General features: G+C 38.6%; 1 protein-coding gene across 9 annotated transcripts in view; it reads right to left on the reverse strand.

The window, feature by feature from the left end:
* STAG2 (stromal antigen 2) overlaps window positions 1-16626 on the reverse strand; it is a 156890-nt gene that overhangs the window by 81903 nt on the left and 58361 nt on the right. For all 9 annotated transcript variants that reach the window (XM_055121437.1, XM_055121435.1, XM_055121436.1 and 6 more), the window contains exons 2-3: window positions 7515-7658; window positions 1795-1873 (exon numbers count right to left, since the gene is read on the reverse strand). In XM_055121437.1, coding sequence (XP_054977412.1) covers window positions 1795-1873; window positions 7515-7558 — 123 coding nt within the window. In that variant the 5' untranslated portion in view covers window positions 7559-7658. The remainder of the gene's footprint in view (window positions 1-1794; window positions 1874-7514; window positions 7659-16626) is intronic.

A 16626-nucleotide genomic window follows, 5' to 3' on the forward strand; every position in this document is an offset into this window, starting at 1 on the left:
GTAGTAGAACAAAAAAAAATGTTGAGTAATTATATTTACACAATAAAAGTGTGGCTGTCCTTGGTGGTTTTTGTTTTTCACCTTTTTTCCTCTGTCCTTATTTGTGTAAGCAAACACTAGTGAAATCCCAATGGTAAAGTGATATTTAGTTGTAGTGAGCAAAGAGACTTCAAACAATGTAACAAAGTATATAACAGTCACAGTTAACATTTCTTGAGGGAGGCCACACACTGTTCAGGGGGCTACTCCTGGGTCTGTTGCTCAGCAGTGCTGGGGGACCATATGTAGTACTAGGATTTGAACAAGTGTCACAGCTGTAGTCACATGCTAGGCAAGCGCCTTTATACTTCACAGATTAACATTTTTAGTTTTTTCTTTCTTTTCAACTTCTACATTTTAAGGAAATAAGAACCTATATAAATTACATAAATTGTGTGCACCCTAAAATCTATAGAAGGACTAATTAAACATCATATTACATACAGAAAATATGCCATATGATATCACTGAAAATTACAGACAGGAAAAATACACTGATAGGAAAGCTGCTACTAATAACATACCAGAGTTTTAAAAGCATATGAAACCAGATGCATAGCATATAAATGAGATTCTAGGTACATGTTTATACATAGGTACATGTATAAAAGTTATATTCATCAAATTGCTCAAAGAATGTATTGCATCCAGGTGATGAATTATGTGAAAGCATTCTTTGTTCACTGTACTTTTCTGTATCTGGGGGGAGGGTTTAAGAGTGCATGCTCAACAGTATTGGGGGGCCATAAGGCACTGGGGAATGAACCCAGGGTGTTTGAAAGCAATGCATGCACTCTAGCCCTTTTAGCCAAGCTCCTGTCCCTATATATGCTTTTTAAAGTAAATGTGACATGAGGAAATAAACACAAAATTTTATTTCAAGAAAAAAATATTCTTTTTGGTTTTGGGTCACATACAACAGTGCTCACAGAGGTCACTCCTATTAATGATAATGGGACCATGCAGTACAGGAGATCAATATTGATTCTCCTACATGCAAATCATTTGCTCCAGTCTGTTGAGCTATACTTTTGGTCCAAAAAACAAATGTGTGAACAAAATCACTGTTGCACGAGGTATTTACACATATGCAGAGTTGAATCTAGTCAACAGACATAACTTTGATAATACTTTATCTATAGTGATAAGAGTATATACTCATACTCTCTAAATTTGTAGTCTACTCAGAACTTCATCTCATTCATTTTTATCCTTAACATTACATAAAAAACAAAATGTTGTCAATTATAATCCATTAAGCTTACAATTGGTATGCTACAATTTTAAATTGAATTAGAAATTTTATCCACTTCTATATATATTTGACCAGTTGTGCAAGTAATAAAACCAGCTGATTATCACAGTCTGTTTGCTTAACATGCATGGTTTAAGTAAATAATAAACTGCTAAAAATGAACGATATATTGTTAATCTCTACTTTATACTAATAAAATTGTTAATCATAAGACATTTTTTCTAGAACTTAATCACAAAAACTGCAGAATGTTTATCAGTGGGGAAAGGCATTTTTAAAAGACAATGATATGGTTTATAAATAAAACACACATATCAATCAACCATAGAAACTGCAGAATGTTTATAGTGGGTAAAAGCATTTTAAAAGACAATGATGATATGTAACTAAAACATACATCTCTCTCTATATATAATGTACATACATGCATACATAACTTGATACCTATTGATGCACAAATTATCTAAGAACCAAAATCAAATTATATATTCAGTACATACTTTGCCTTTGCCTTGCTTTTGGTTTTTTCCTTCAATGTCTTCAAAATCTGTGTCAGAAGAAAAATGTGTTTCTGACTCCCTGTGACAGAAAAGTAAGCAATTATTTAAAAACTTGCTTTAAAATATAGATGATGAAGTTTCTTATATTTTGTCCTATTTCCTAAAATAAAGTCTTTGTCAATTAATTATAAAATTTGATATATTAGGATTAAATATAATTAAGATACTTTCACAAATCATTATAGCACATTTCTATACATGCAAGATCTTAAATTACAAAAACAATTGAAAATTATTATTTAGACTTTTTATTATTAAAAGCATTAAATAAAATCAGTGGCTCTCAAATTATTTTTGTAAGAATTGTATAGTTATACTAGATGTTTTTATTTTCCAATTAAAATAATATGGTGGTACAGTGCAAGGAAAACTATTTTAACATTAGATACTGGGTGAACTTTATTAGGAAACTTTAGCATTAGTAAGTATCCTCTAGTCTAACCTACTTCAAAAATGCACATAAATCTAGGTGTGTTTAACTATGAAAAATGCATTTCTAGGGGCTGATCACATAGTTCAGTGGAGAGTGCATGCCTCACAAGTTCCTGGGTTTGATGCAGAGCATCACCACCACTCACAAACAACAACCAAAAAACATATGCTGTTCTGGAAAGATATGCAAATAACATTTTTCTGTATCACTGTAGCACTGTCATCCCATTGCTCATCGATTTGCTCAAGCAGGCACCAGTAACATCTCCACTGAGACTTGTTACTATTTTTGGCATATCGAATACGCCACGGTAGCTTTCCAGGCTCTGCCATGCGGGTAAGATACTCTCGGTAGCTTGCTGGGCTCTCTGAGAGAGGCGGAGGAATCGAAACTGGGTCGGCCACATGCAAGGCAAACGCCCTAGCCGCTGTGCTAACGCTAAGTAAATAATTCTTTATAAGGCCCTGGAGAAAAGGATGAAGCATATGCACTTCACATGAGGCCTGAGTTCAGATGTCTTTAACTACATGGTCTCTCTGAGAACCACTGGGAGTTACCCCTGAGCACAGAGTCAGGTACAGGCCAAACCCTCCTTAATTTTTTATGCAACAAATTAGCTGTGAGCTAGACACACAGAGAGCTAATTCTAGTACTATGAAATGTATCATCTTGAATGAGTAACAACTTCTCAACCTTGTCATCTATAAATAAAAAATATTTAGGGAAGACTGAAATGTCTAGAGTCTCTTCAAATATTTGAAAAGTAAAGCTATATATTTAGGGTGAGAGGGAGTCACTGTATAATCTGGATTTTCTTACCTAAGTAAAATAATTTAAATACACACATGTAATGCATCTATTATGCATAAACATGGATCTACTTCTATATAGCAGCATACCCTCACTTACATGCTTAAAGCAATGTATATTGAAGATGTTATTTGGGGGGCTAGGAAATAACTCAGAAACTTTAAAGTACCCAGGGTAAGCATAAGGTTATGAGCCTATTACTCTCCAGTTCTGCCACATGAATCAAGGAAAACTATAGGTCTAGATCTCCAAAGAGAAGAGGAAATAATGGTATTTGGGTTACACTGGATTGAGCCATATCCATAAAAGATAAAGATGCAAGGTCTTTTGTTCAATCCTTGGGCCCTCATCTGCCAACCCTGTACCTGCCCCAAATACTGTGGAGACTGTCTCACTCCCACTCAAGCACCGCTGGGGTATGGCCCCTATCAAAATTATGTTTTTAAACGTAAGGGTATTGACACTTTGTCACATGTAAACTAGTTTTACTTAAAACAAACCACCAGTTTTACTTGAAACACTGAAACCAGCACGTTCATTTAACCAGTGGCTCACAGTTAAATGTGACTTAATTAACGCAAATTGCAGCATATTAACAAACAGAATCAGAGTGATAGGTTATTTAAAAAATCTAGTCTATTCATTTCTTTGCTTTTCCTTTGGGTTTTTTGTTTATTTTTTAATACTAAATAGTTGTCCAAAAGCTGATACGTAGGGATACTTAATACATTTTGTTTTGTTAGGTTTTTTTTAATCCATACCCAGTAATACTCAAGGGTTACTAATGACTCAGGCCTCAGGGATCACATCACTCCTGGTGGGGCTCAGGGAACCATATGAGGTGCTGGGGATCTAATCTGAGTGACCCGCATGCAAGGTAAGTGCCCTACCCACTATACAATTTTCCCAGCCCCTTAATATTTTATAAATTTAACATAATGATTAAGATGCTAATGAGGAACCAGAGTTCAACACGCTGAGCATGTGCTTTTTATGCAGGAGGTCTAGTTTTGATCTCTAAGCACCACTGGTAGTGGCCTTCAAGCCACAATCAGGAGTAGCTACTCAGAACTGCCAGGTGTAGCGCCAAAACAAACAAACATATGTGTGTACATATATACATACTAATGGGAAGGGATTACTATTCATGTCACATTACTTTCAGCAATATTTTTCCATAGTCAATAGATTGTTATCAATAATCTTCACAAATGTCTACATGGCCTTCTTAAATAAATTAGAAACACTTTTAAATATCTTGGTATTTCAGTAATGCATTTTTCTTCCAAGGACATATGTGGAATATAAGCTTTCTTAGTTCAATAACTACTATAAGTCTGAATAAAACACTAGAATTCCCAATATTCCAATAGTTACAGAATTATCAAAGGTTCAATAACACTCTTGATCTATATTTTCAGATTGTATCTGCTAAAAGAACAAGCCATTAGAAGCTTGATTTACTAGTAAGACAAGCTTCTGAATGAAGCTGAGTGAGTAACCAGAATGAATATACAAAACATCCTGAACCACAGTAGTTTTTCTAATACTTTCCCTCCACTTTCAAGACCAAAACAATGACATTAAAACCTGTCCAGGGTGAAACAACACATGCTAGTATGTTTATTGGGCATCCTAGTCTAACATCATAAATGCTTGAAACCTTATCAATTATCATATAGAATGATCTTTTACTACTCCTCTTAAATCATGGCCACACCTAACACATGCCAAAGCTATCTATTCTGTTACCACCCTAACATCAATTTCCTCTTACTCATGATAGTATTTCAAGTCATTATTACTAAAAATGCTCTAATACTCTATTTAAAATAAAAACTTTTCTTAAAATTATCTTTAGGGCAAGAGGAATAGTATTGTGTGTCTTACACACAGCTGACCCCAGTTTAACCTCTGGTACCACATTTGGTTCTCCAAACACCAACAGGTGTCATTCCTGAGCAAAGCCCTTGGGAATGATTCAAAAAGCAAACAAAAATAGTCTATAATCTTAATAGTAGCATATTCAAGAAAATTCATAATTTTACAAAGAACAACTTTTTTTCTATCTCATATCCTCGCACAAACAAAACAGGACATTTTTCAAGAATCTTTAAAGAATATACAATAATGAAAATCCTGCTTTAACCAGAGCACCACCCAGGAAAGCCCTGATGATTCCAAGCACTGCTTCACTTAGCAGAGCACCAAATAAGGCCCTTATTTCTGGGACAAGTACTATCAAAAGTGGCGCAAGGTTACTGAGTGCTACAGAAGAGCCACCCTCACCCACAAATCATACTTTTGAAATGCTGGAGATAGCCTAAAGAACACAACATGGCCAGGGGCTGGAGTGATAATACAACAGGTAAGGTGCTTGCTTTGTGGGCAGCCAACCCCGGTTCTATCCTGAACATCCAATATAGTTCCCTGAGCCCACTAGGAGTGATTCCTGCGTGCAGAGCAAGGAGTAACCCCTGAGCACAGCCAGGAGTGGCCCCAAAATAAAAATTAAAAAGCCCATCTAGTGAAGCTCCACTGAAAACATGTTTTCTTGTTTTTTTTCAATGATAATCTATGCACTATCAAAAGCAGATATTGGTTATCATTATGACATATTTTAATAGGAGTCCCAGCCATTGGAACCTAGAGAGCAAGCCAAAGCCAATCCCAGCAAAGCTGTTGGAGCTCAAGGTCTCAATGTACCTCTCAAGCTATCTCTGTAGTCCTATCAAACTTTTTAAGCAAGTATATTTTATTTTCAAATCAGGTATTATAAATACTTTAATAGAAAGTTGTGTTTTCTTATGTACATTAGCTCAAATTATTGTGCGTATGTCAAACACCAAAATAATTAGAAAAAAGCTGAATAAGGTATGGTTAAACCAATACCTATGTTGCAGTCACTTTATGAACCAATAAAAACATAATTGGTTTCGGGGCTGGAGCGATAGCACAGCGGGTAGGGCGTTTGCTTTGCACGCGGCCGACCCGGATTCGATTCCCAGCATCCCATATGGTCCCCCAGCACTGCCAGGAGTAATTCCTCAGTGCAGAACCAGGATTAACCCCTGCGTGCTGCTGGGTGTGACCCCAAAAAGCAAAAAAAAAAAAAAATCAAAAAAAAACCATAATTGGTTTCTATTAAAAACTATGGGGAGGGGTAAAGGGAGACATAGCCTCCACCCACCCAAACAGACCCTGGCAGTCAAAAACCTCCAGAACCCAATTGCCACCATGCTTACAGCCGGCCTCCACAGGATCAAATGAGCTTTACACAGAAATGTATCTGTTGAAAAATTCAGGTATGCAGGTTTGGTCTCCAAAATCTCCAGGCTCTCATGGAGTCGGAGATGGGTTACCTCCCTCAGCACCTGTTCTTCAGGAGCCTGGCAGTCATGCACATAAACTGCCTCTGGTCACAATCCAGACATTCATAAATAAATCTCGAAAGAGATCAGCAACATGCAGAAATGCTTCTGGACGCCACAGTCAACATCCAGTTAAATATTTAACTGCAGCTGTATCATTCCATCAAAATTCTAGAATTCCTGGAGCACACAGCCACATTAGTGGCCACATGATATCTCATACTCTACACCAGGAATAGCTCACCACAATGAATTGGGATGTAAAGTAGAAGGCAGCCAAACTCAATTAAATATTAACACACAAAGTTTAACCTGAAAAATGTTAGAAATCTCTTATACAAAGGCTTAATGGCTCCAGGATGAGATACAACAATCTTCATACACTTTCTTCATAGGAAAAATTTTTGATCATTTTTAGCAAATTAATCATAACAATACAAATAAATCATTTAGGGCCTGCTAATGAGGCAGGCTTGGGTGGTGGTTGGAAAAACTGGAAATAATGGTGGTGGGAAGGTATCATGGTGGTGGAATTGGTGTCAAATATTGAATGTAATATATCATCATGAACAATTTTATAAAAATAAAATTTAAAAATAAATAAGATAGAATAAAACAACAACTATGGAGAGCATGGCCTTCAAGATTTATATTCGTTTATCATCATTCAACATTAAAACAAATCTGAATTTACACCTTAAACACTACTGCAAAATATGCATTCCTTACTAAGGTAAACACTTAACTTTCTAAGAATTTTATGTTACACCCTCGAAACAATTTCTATTGTAAAGCCACTTATGGTCTGATAGAACTGCACAGAAAAAATAATTGTGCACCATCTAAATTTAGAAGTGTATTCAACACACAGTACAAATAACATGAAATAACTGTTGTTACAGAGCCTAATGAGCACTGATATAAAATGTTTCAAAATATACATACATCTATATTAGATCACCTAAAGCAAAAAAAAGTGAAATTAACTGGCTTGATACATTACCCACTTTGTAAATAAAAGTACAAAATGATCAAAATATACTTACGGTAGTAGATTAAAATCAGCTGGTATTTCTGGAGCTGCTATCATTTCTTTATCATCTTCTGGAACACCCCAATGTCAGAAATAAATTCATATATCTATGTATACAAAACAATGGCTTGCTTCTTTCTTCTAAGACAGAAAATTCCTTTAAAAGATGAGGAGAGGTCATATTTATTATAGACTCACAAATATCAGGAAGGATATTTACACTGAAAAGTCCCCCAGTGCCTGCGGATGTGTTTTAGTAAATAAGAATTTCCTTCCCTTGCATTTGATTTATGCTGCTTTGGCAGGGAATGGGGAGAAGCATGAGTACAGAAGGCTCACAAGCATTGTTCAGAAGGCTAAGGTTGGGGGCTGAAGAGGGAGGGGGAGATGGACTCCAGGTTAATACTCAGCACAGCCATACTAAGCCTGGCCACCAGTGTCAGTCCAGCCAATTAGTGCCACACCAGGTTGTGCTCATTTATTTCAGGGACTGAACTCAGGCCTCATGCCTTAATCCCCCTTGGATCCTTGACTGATTTTTCTTAATACAATTTTGTCACAACTGTTATAGACACTCAATAGTAGGACTAGGTTTAAAAATTGAAAGAAGCTGGAATCACCGTTTTGAAATTTACAATTTCTTAACCAGACTTAAATATACACATGCCCTAACAAGGAATAGAATGTGATTTACCGGTTTTAAAACTTATGAAAAGTTTGAGCCATAATAAAGGAAAGGTCCAAATATTTCTGATTAAACAGTATAGTTAAAAATTGCAAATACAGGAGCTAGAGAGGGCTTTTACCTTGGATGTGGCCAACCTCAGTTCCATCCCCAGCACTCCATATGATCCTAAAATCCCACCAGGGGGGCCAGAGTGACAGTCCAGCAGGGAGGGCATTTGCCTTGCACGCAGCTGACCTGAGTTCAATCTCCAGCATCCCATATGGACTCCTGAGCATCGTCAGGAGTAATTCCTGAGTGCAGAGCCAGGAATAACCCCAAAGAATTGTTGAATATGAGCCAAAAAGAACCAAAAAAATCCCACCAGGAGTGATCCCTGAGCTCAGAACCAGGAGTAAGCCTGGCTTACTCAAAACCAAAAACAAACAAAAACCCAGATAACAGAGCCCAAGAAAGGCTGTGACAGAAAACATGCTTTGATGGCATTATATGGCTGATCCCCATCAATGCCTCAAGTGCAAACCTGGCAGTACTGCTTTTTGTGATCCCCAGCAGAGCAACAAAGTAGTTTCACAGCTCATCAGTGACTATGAGCACAACTGAAAATCTGTGACCCTCAGTGAAAACAACCACCAAGTGTGCAAGTACTGTAGTCAATTAGATACAAATATCCGTGATATAACAAAAAAAAATGGAATGGATGGAGCTGGAGAAATAGCACAGTGGGTAGGGAGTTTGCCTTGCATGCGGCCGACCCAGGTTCGATTCCCAGCATCCCATATGGTCCCCTGAACACTGCCAGGGGGGAATTCCTGAGTGCAGAGCCAGGAGTAACCCGTGCATCGCCAGGAGTAACCCGTGCATCGCGAGGTGTGACCCCAAAAGCCAAAGAAAAAAAAAGAATGGAACAAGGAAAATAACTTCAAGCATAAAAACATTAAATATAATTTTGGAATTTGTTTTTTGTTTTGGCACACAACCAGTGTTTCTCAGGACTTACCCCTGGCTCTGCGCTCAGGGATCTCTCCTGATGAGCTCGAGGTACCAGGGTTTGATCCAGGGTTGGCTGCATTTAAGGCAAGTGCTCTACCTGCTGTACTTTTTCTCTGGTCCCTTAAAATATTTTAAAGTAGGTTTTTTGGCTTGAGGGGTGGTTGGGAAAATGGAGATAATGGTGTAGTGAATTTCACAGTGGTGGTAGTACTGGTGTTAGAATACTGAATGCCTATTACAAATAATCATGAGCAACTTTGTAAACCTTGGTATTAAAGTGGAGGGAAAATAAAGTGGGATCTTCTACCATGAAGAAACATAGACCAAAGTCTGACTAACTAAATGACCAATTTATGACAATAGAACTGCCTGTTGAATATGGAAAGAGAAAAATGTAACCTGTGATTCAGTCCCTTAAGGAACTTACAATAAGTTTAAATACCAGTAATGTCAGTTGGGCAACAAGTGAATGCCATTTTGTAAAGAAAGTGCCAGACTGTCACAGAAGAGTGCTGCTAGTTTTAAAATTCAAAAATCGCAGTGCCTAGAGGCCAAAGAAACAGTATCAGGCAGTATAGGTTTAAGGCTCTTGCCTTGCATGTGGCTAATACCAATTCAACCCATGACACTTCATGGTTTTCTAAACACTGTCAGGAGTGACCACTGGCCACAAGAACCTGGAATATCCCCCGAGTATCCCCAGTGAGGCCAATCTACAACATCTCCCACACCCCAATGTAGTTTCTAAACAAGAATTTGATCTAAAAGCAAATGACAAGCCTATAAACAAAACAGGCTAAGTCTGAAGTTCTCATCTCAATCATGTGTAACTTCATGGTTTCCCAAGCTTTCTATTACTTGCAAAAAAGTATTAAGTACCCACCTAAATATACATGTTTAATAATAAATGTTCAGTTATTACATGCCTATTAATTTCTAATCATCTCTTCATTAGAAATTAACAAGAATGTCAGCCTCATGTGACAGTAGATACAAGAGCCAGGAGGATTGCCCTATAGCTGGAAGCCTCCTTCAGGAGCAGAGGGGAGAAGGCAGATGAAATAGAGAAGGGATCACTAAGAAAATGATGGCTAGAGGAATCAGTCGGGATGGGAGATGCATGCCCTAAGTAGATAATGGACCAAACATGATGACTTCTCAGTGTCTGTGTTGCAAGCTATCATAATGTCCCAAAGTAGAGAGTATGGGAAATACTGTCTGCCATGGAGGCAGGGGGAGGGTAGGGAAGTGGGGGTCCACCAGGGATATTGGTGGTAGGGAATGTGCACTGGTGGAGGGATGGGTGTTTGAACATTGTAAGATTGTAACCCAAACATGAAAGCTTGTAACTATCTCAATAAAAACTAAAAACTATTCAATAAAACTAAAAAAAAATTAACAAGAAACATCATTAAACTTTCCCATTAATTTAAAAAACCTCTTTAAAATAGGGTCAAAGAAATAATACAATGGGTAGAGTGTTTGCCCTGCATACCTGGGTTCACTGCCTGGTATTCCATATCCATATTCCATATTCTATATGGTATTCTGTATCCCTCTGAGCATCTCCAGGTGCCACCCCCCAAAAAAAGTCTCTTAACAATAACCCTAAGTGGCTACTAATATTTAATAAACATAAGTTCAAACACTGCATTTTCATCTACATAAAGCTGCTATGTATAGAAAGACAGTGAGATAATAGGAGAAACAAGAATAAATAAGCTACAAAGTAAACCCTGAATAATTAAGAATTGTCTACACCACCACTCTTTCAAGCCTCTTAAGTGAACATATAATGTATAATCAAATACTGACAGTATGGTCTCATGTCCTATTAAATCATTGTCTCAGTATTGTTCCTCTTCAAGGCCAAAAACTGTAACTCCATTTTCTTTTAAATGTAACATAAGGCATTATTATCTGCAAGTCTGAGATTCCCAAACTTACCTGGCCTACCACTCCCTTTTCAGTACCCCCTTGGAAATTTACCTTCTTTAGGAAGAACAAGCAGAAACTGCAGCCCAATTGCACCTGAGGCTCTACTGCTCCCCTGGATCTTTGAAGCCCCACTCCACAAGGAAGTTTAGGGAGTGGGAAGGATATCACCCACTTTGATAACTACTGATCTGTGTAGTCTACCAGAGTCCAAAGACTTGCCATCACATGCAGAACATACCCTAGACTCCAAAAATTTCCAACTTACTTTTTATGCTTTATTCACTTTTTTATTCACTATGAGAGTTACAAAGTTGTCCATGATTGGGTTTCAGTTACACAATGTTCCCACCACCAATTTTCCAAATTTCCCTCCTTCCACCCCATGCCCATCTGCACCTACAGTGGTCTCCCTCTGTCTCTGTCTCTTCTCTCTGTCTCTGTCTTTCTCTTACCATTATGGCTTGTGGTATAGGTACTATAAGATTATCATATGTATCCCAACTTATTTTTAAAGGAATACTTTTCAAAAACCTGTATGGACTAGAAGCATTGTACTGGCTCCATTCAAATCCTCAGCACCAGAAATGGTCCCCTGAGCACTGCCAGCGATCATGGCTGAGCAGTGTCAAGAACAATCCCTGAGTACCATGGGTGTTTCCCAACTAAAAAAAATGAACAAAACCAAAATACAATGAAAACCCCACTTTTTAAGGGCCATACCCTGTTCTGCTCATGTATTATTCCTGGTTCTATGTTTGGGAGTCACTTACAAGACCAGGTGGATCTGTGACTGGAACCCAGGACTCCAGTATGTAAAACATTTGCTCCAATCCATTGAGCTAGGAAGCTAAAAGAGGTACAGTTTTTAAATTCTATTTAACATATATCAGGTCATTTAGAAGCCTAGCTTTCTTAAACTGTGGATGGAGACCTCATATGGAAATCTCAAAAAAAACCTGGCAACAGTAAAAGGGTTCTGAACACACAACAATGCAAAACTAATTCAAAGTCGACCACATAACGAATCCCAGGTGGTTCCGGAAGCACTCATCTGTGTTCCATTTCTCAGAAGAAGGGGGTGGGGAGGGTTGTGAGTGTCAAGTTGAAGAAGCTCTGATACAGATGACAAGATGAAAATAATTTAGACATACGATGTTTGCTCTGTCGATATGCCTGTACCCTAGGCCCCCCCCAAAGCATTTCATCAAACCAAGTTTGCAGTACCATATAAATATTTGGGGGACAGGGTTCTCAATGCTCTGGGGATGGGGCTGGACAAGTCAATGCTTAGATTGGAGATGTGGTGCTTCTAAGGCACTGCCGTGTTAGAGCCACACGGGGAAGTGCTCAGGGCACCATTCACTTCAAGGGATCAAATCAGGTGTGTGCATATGCAAGGGATGTGATGTGCCCCTGAAGCCTGAGTTATCTCCTGACCCCATAAATACAGTTTGGGGCAAACTTTTCTCCCTCAGTGCCAGGAATTGTCTCCTGGGACCCATATAGACAAGGCAAGTGTTCTACCACTGAGCCACCTACCCACACCCTTAAGCTGACTTTAAATGTCATTCATTAGCGACATGAAAATATCAGTTCTGAAAAGCAGAGGGCTCTCAGTAAATTATACACTACATTTCTCTAAAGAGCATAAAATTCATAGTACAAGACTGGACAGTTCTCTATCCCAGGAAAATATTTTTAAAACATTTCTAAATACTACAAAACCCATGCAACTAACTGGAAGTATCTACTGTAGGATAACATAGCCTCAGGTAGTTTAGGTTTATTGGGTTACTCCCGTTACAGTGCTCCCATTCCTCTGTGTTTATTTGTAGCTTCTTAGTGTGTTCTGTTGACTTATAAATATTGTTTTTCTCTTCTCCTTGAGTCCTTTGCATAGTATATTCAGAGCCATGTCCTTTTTGTATGGACACAGGAAGACTTAGCAAATGTTTTGCTTTTGTAACCTGGGAGTCATTTGACTCTACATGATATTTTCCTCCTGAGCATCTGTTCTCTCGACCTAAGCCTCAGCTGCCCTTACTTCCTAGCACCCCCAAAAGCAGGGTCCCGCTGAGGGACGAGACGGACCCAGGGCAAGTGGTGAGTTGTGTGCTACCCTGGCATCGAGACGGGCCTGGCCAAAGTGCCTAATGCTTAACTATATAAGTTAAGAACTTGGTCATGGACAAATGCTGTCATGATCCAAACAGTGATGACTAGATTTGGACCCTGCTAGGGTGAGGAATGATTAATCTGGCCTGAGTGCTGTAGTCTGAGTCTGTGGCAAAATGTTTCCAGGAGAGCTGCCTTGCAAGCCTCAATGTATCTCTTGCTATGTCCATACAAAAATAACTAGTATTAAGATGTTAATGAGTATTTGGAATAAGGAGAGGAGAAAAAAAAACCCATAAGAGGTATTTTGCCTAGGGCAAGAGAGGAAAAAGGGAGGAGAGAGATGAGAATCCAGGCTGCAGCAGATCCTGAGAGAGAACGGAGCTAGAAGTGCGGGAGATGGGAAAGATGGAAGATTGAATAAATGGTAACTAATCAGCAACCAGCTTGGTCCTCGTTCTTCCTTCGCCTATCCTTGGCCAATGACCGTCCTGATCCAGTGTATGGACACCGCTGTGTATGGACACAGCGGTTCCAGAGCACCGAACGCGGGTGGTGAGACAGCCACCCGGAGAGACCTCGAGTGCTCACACCCCTCGGCGTGCCTTAGTTTTTTACAATCTACCATTTGCCAAACAAAACGCACTGCACTGGGCATACAGTGGTGAATTGGGAAACGAGATCCTTGACCTTATATTAAACTATCTCTACCCAAAAAAAGCCTTATTGGGCTGGAGCAATAGCACAGCAGGTAGGGCGTTTGCCTTGCATGCGGCCAACCCAGGTTCGATTCCCAGCATCGCATATGGTCCCCTGAGCACCGCCACGAGTAATTCTTGAGTGCAGAGCCAGGAGTAACCCCTGTACATTGCCGGGTGTGACCCAAAAAGCAAAAAAAAAAAAAGCTTTATTTCTATAAGAATCCATCTACCCTCTATTGCCAAATAATATTAAACATAAGAACACTAGGGTATGGAAGATGACTAGGTGCAGGTGACTTGCACCTGTCTTGCAAGAATAAGGCAGCAAGTTTGCTCCTGGGCATCACTGCATGCATCAGACAGATCCTGATAGCTCTGCTAAATAAGATCTCTGTTGCTCCAGTCCATTTCCAGGCATACTATGGCCAGTTGTGTCCTGCAAATAAAGGATCAGACCCCTAGCAAGTATAAATAAAAGATGTTTGAGCACTATAACTAGAAGTACTCACCCAGAGAGCATTTTGTGAACAACACAACTAAAAGGAGTGCTAGCCCTAATGAGCACAGTGGACAAGTATAGATGTACTACCCACAAATAAATATGAATCCCAATCAACAACACAACCAAGTGTGTGTGCGAACTCTTATTATGACAAAATCAACAGAGAAAAAGGGGAGGAAGAATAAATTCCTAATAAAGCCCTATGTTGGAGTTTTGCTCACCTCTACTTGTACAAATGATTAATTTCCCTGCTTAATGGAATGTTTCAATACTGGAAGAATGGCCTGGTAACAGCTCAGAAACAAAAACACCTGCCTTGCACGCATGAGGCAGAGTACAATACTCAGTGACAACCACATGTCCTATTAGTACCTCTGTTTTGGGTCCTAGCACCACAATAAATGTGTAATCTCAGAGGCACCACTGCTGGGTGATATGAACACCAAAACAAATTCATGCAACCCCTATGAGCTCACTATAAAAGCACAAACAGACATGTATGAAAGTACCACAGATACATGTGACCCAGAGCAAAAACCATAACCAAGTGAGGTGTGATCCACCACCCCCAACCTCCCACCACAGCCACTGCAACAGCAGCAGCAGCAGTCAACACAGGGCAGGGGAAGTGTGAGTACTAAAAAAATATACCTTTTTTTTTTCAATTTTTTTACAATGGCCAATGCATGAAAACACGCAACACATACTTTTAAAATTAATGTGCATTATTTGCATGTTCTCCTTGTTTCCTAAGTCTAGACAATCAATAAAATCTTGCTATGTACCCAGAAAGTCAAAACAACCAACAAGTATCTGAGACTTTTACAATTCTAATCATTCTAATAACCTATGTCACCTCAAAATGTTTTCTTAGAACAAAATAATTGCATAAGGTTGTTTTGCAATTCAAAAGGGATGGATATAAACTAGCACTGGACTTTAAAAATTGGATTTAAAGAGCTGAAGGCTTTTGTCTTTTCATTTTAAACTCTTCAATGTGTATAAATGTAGTTTGCTTCCAAAAAACCCCTTATTTAAAAATTAAAATGATCTTTAAATGTACTTAATACCATTTGAGCTAAGTTGGGAAGACCAAAACCATATTAAAATGTGATGTACAAATAAAAATTATGAGTTTAATATTCAAACTCACCAACCAATTCTGGCCTGTTTAAGTTACTAATTTTTTTTAATATTCTCAAAGATCACAAGGTGGAGCTCTCACCTAGTATCAAGGAAAAACTGAAATTATTTTCAAATGTACAAATTTTTTCTCATCAGAGTTAACATTCCAACAATTTTAGAGGATAAAGCATAGAGACAAACTTTGCTTTCTCTACAAATCACTTTTTCTTTTGGGGAAAATATATCCAGTAACAAAATGATTTCACTTCTAACACAGACACGTTTGTAGACAGACTGTCTACAAACTTTTAAAGTTGGAGCGATAGCACAGCGGGTAGGGCATTTGCCTTGCACCCAGCATCCCATATGGTCCCCTGAGCCCCACCAGGGCAAACTCCTGAGTGCAGAGCCAGGAGTGACTCCTGTGCATCACCAGGTGTGACCCAGAAAAATTTAAAGTAAAGCCACTTCCTTACTCTCAAATGCATATTATAGTGCCATTAAACGTTTTTTTAAACTACATTCATGTATAATTATCGGATTAAGAAATTATGAGGACCAGAGTGATAGTAGATAGGGCATTTGTTTTGCACATGGACTTTATGGGGTTCAATGCCTGGCATCCCATATGGTCCCCCAAGTACTGCCAGGAGTAACTCCTGAGCATTGCCAGGTGTAGTCCAAAAAACAAAGACGATAACAGTTATTAATATTTTAATTAAATTTATGCAAACACTCTACATTACTTTTGACATAAAGATTTCAGAGCAAGAGAGATAGTACAGCATAGGACTCTTGCCTTGCATGAAGCAAACATGGGTTCAATATCCAGCATTCAATATGACCCCCCCACCCACACACCCCTAGGGGAACACCAGAGCCAGGAGTATGTTCTGAGCATCGCCTAGTATGGTCCAATAAATAAATAAATAAATAAAAACAACCAGATTCATAATCAACAAGTTCTTTTAGAATCCACATATTATACAAGAGTAGGGGAAACACTTAAAGTAACAGGTATGTTATTTAAAAATTCCAAATTTTTTTAAATCAAAAGCCAGTAAAT

The sequence above is a fragment of the Sorex araneus genome, chromosome X (assembly GCF_027595985.1).
Source record: "Sorex araneus isolate mSorAra2 chromosome X, mSorAra2.pri, whole genome shotgun sequence".
NCBI lineage: Eukaryota > Metazoa > Chordata > Mammalia > Eulipotyphla > Soricidae > Sorex > Sorex araneus.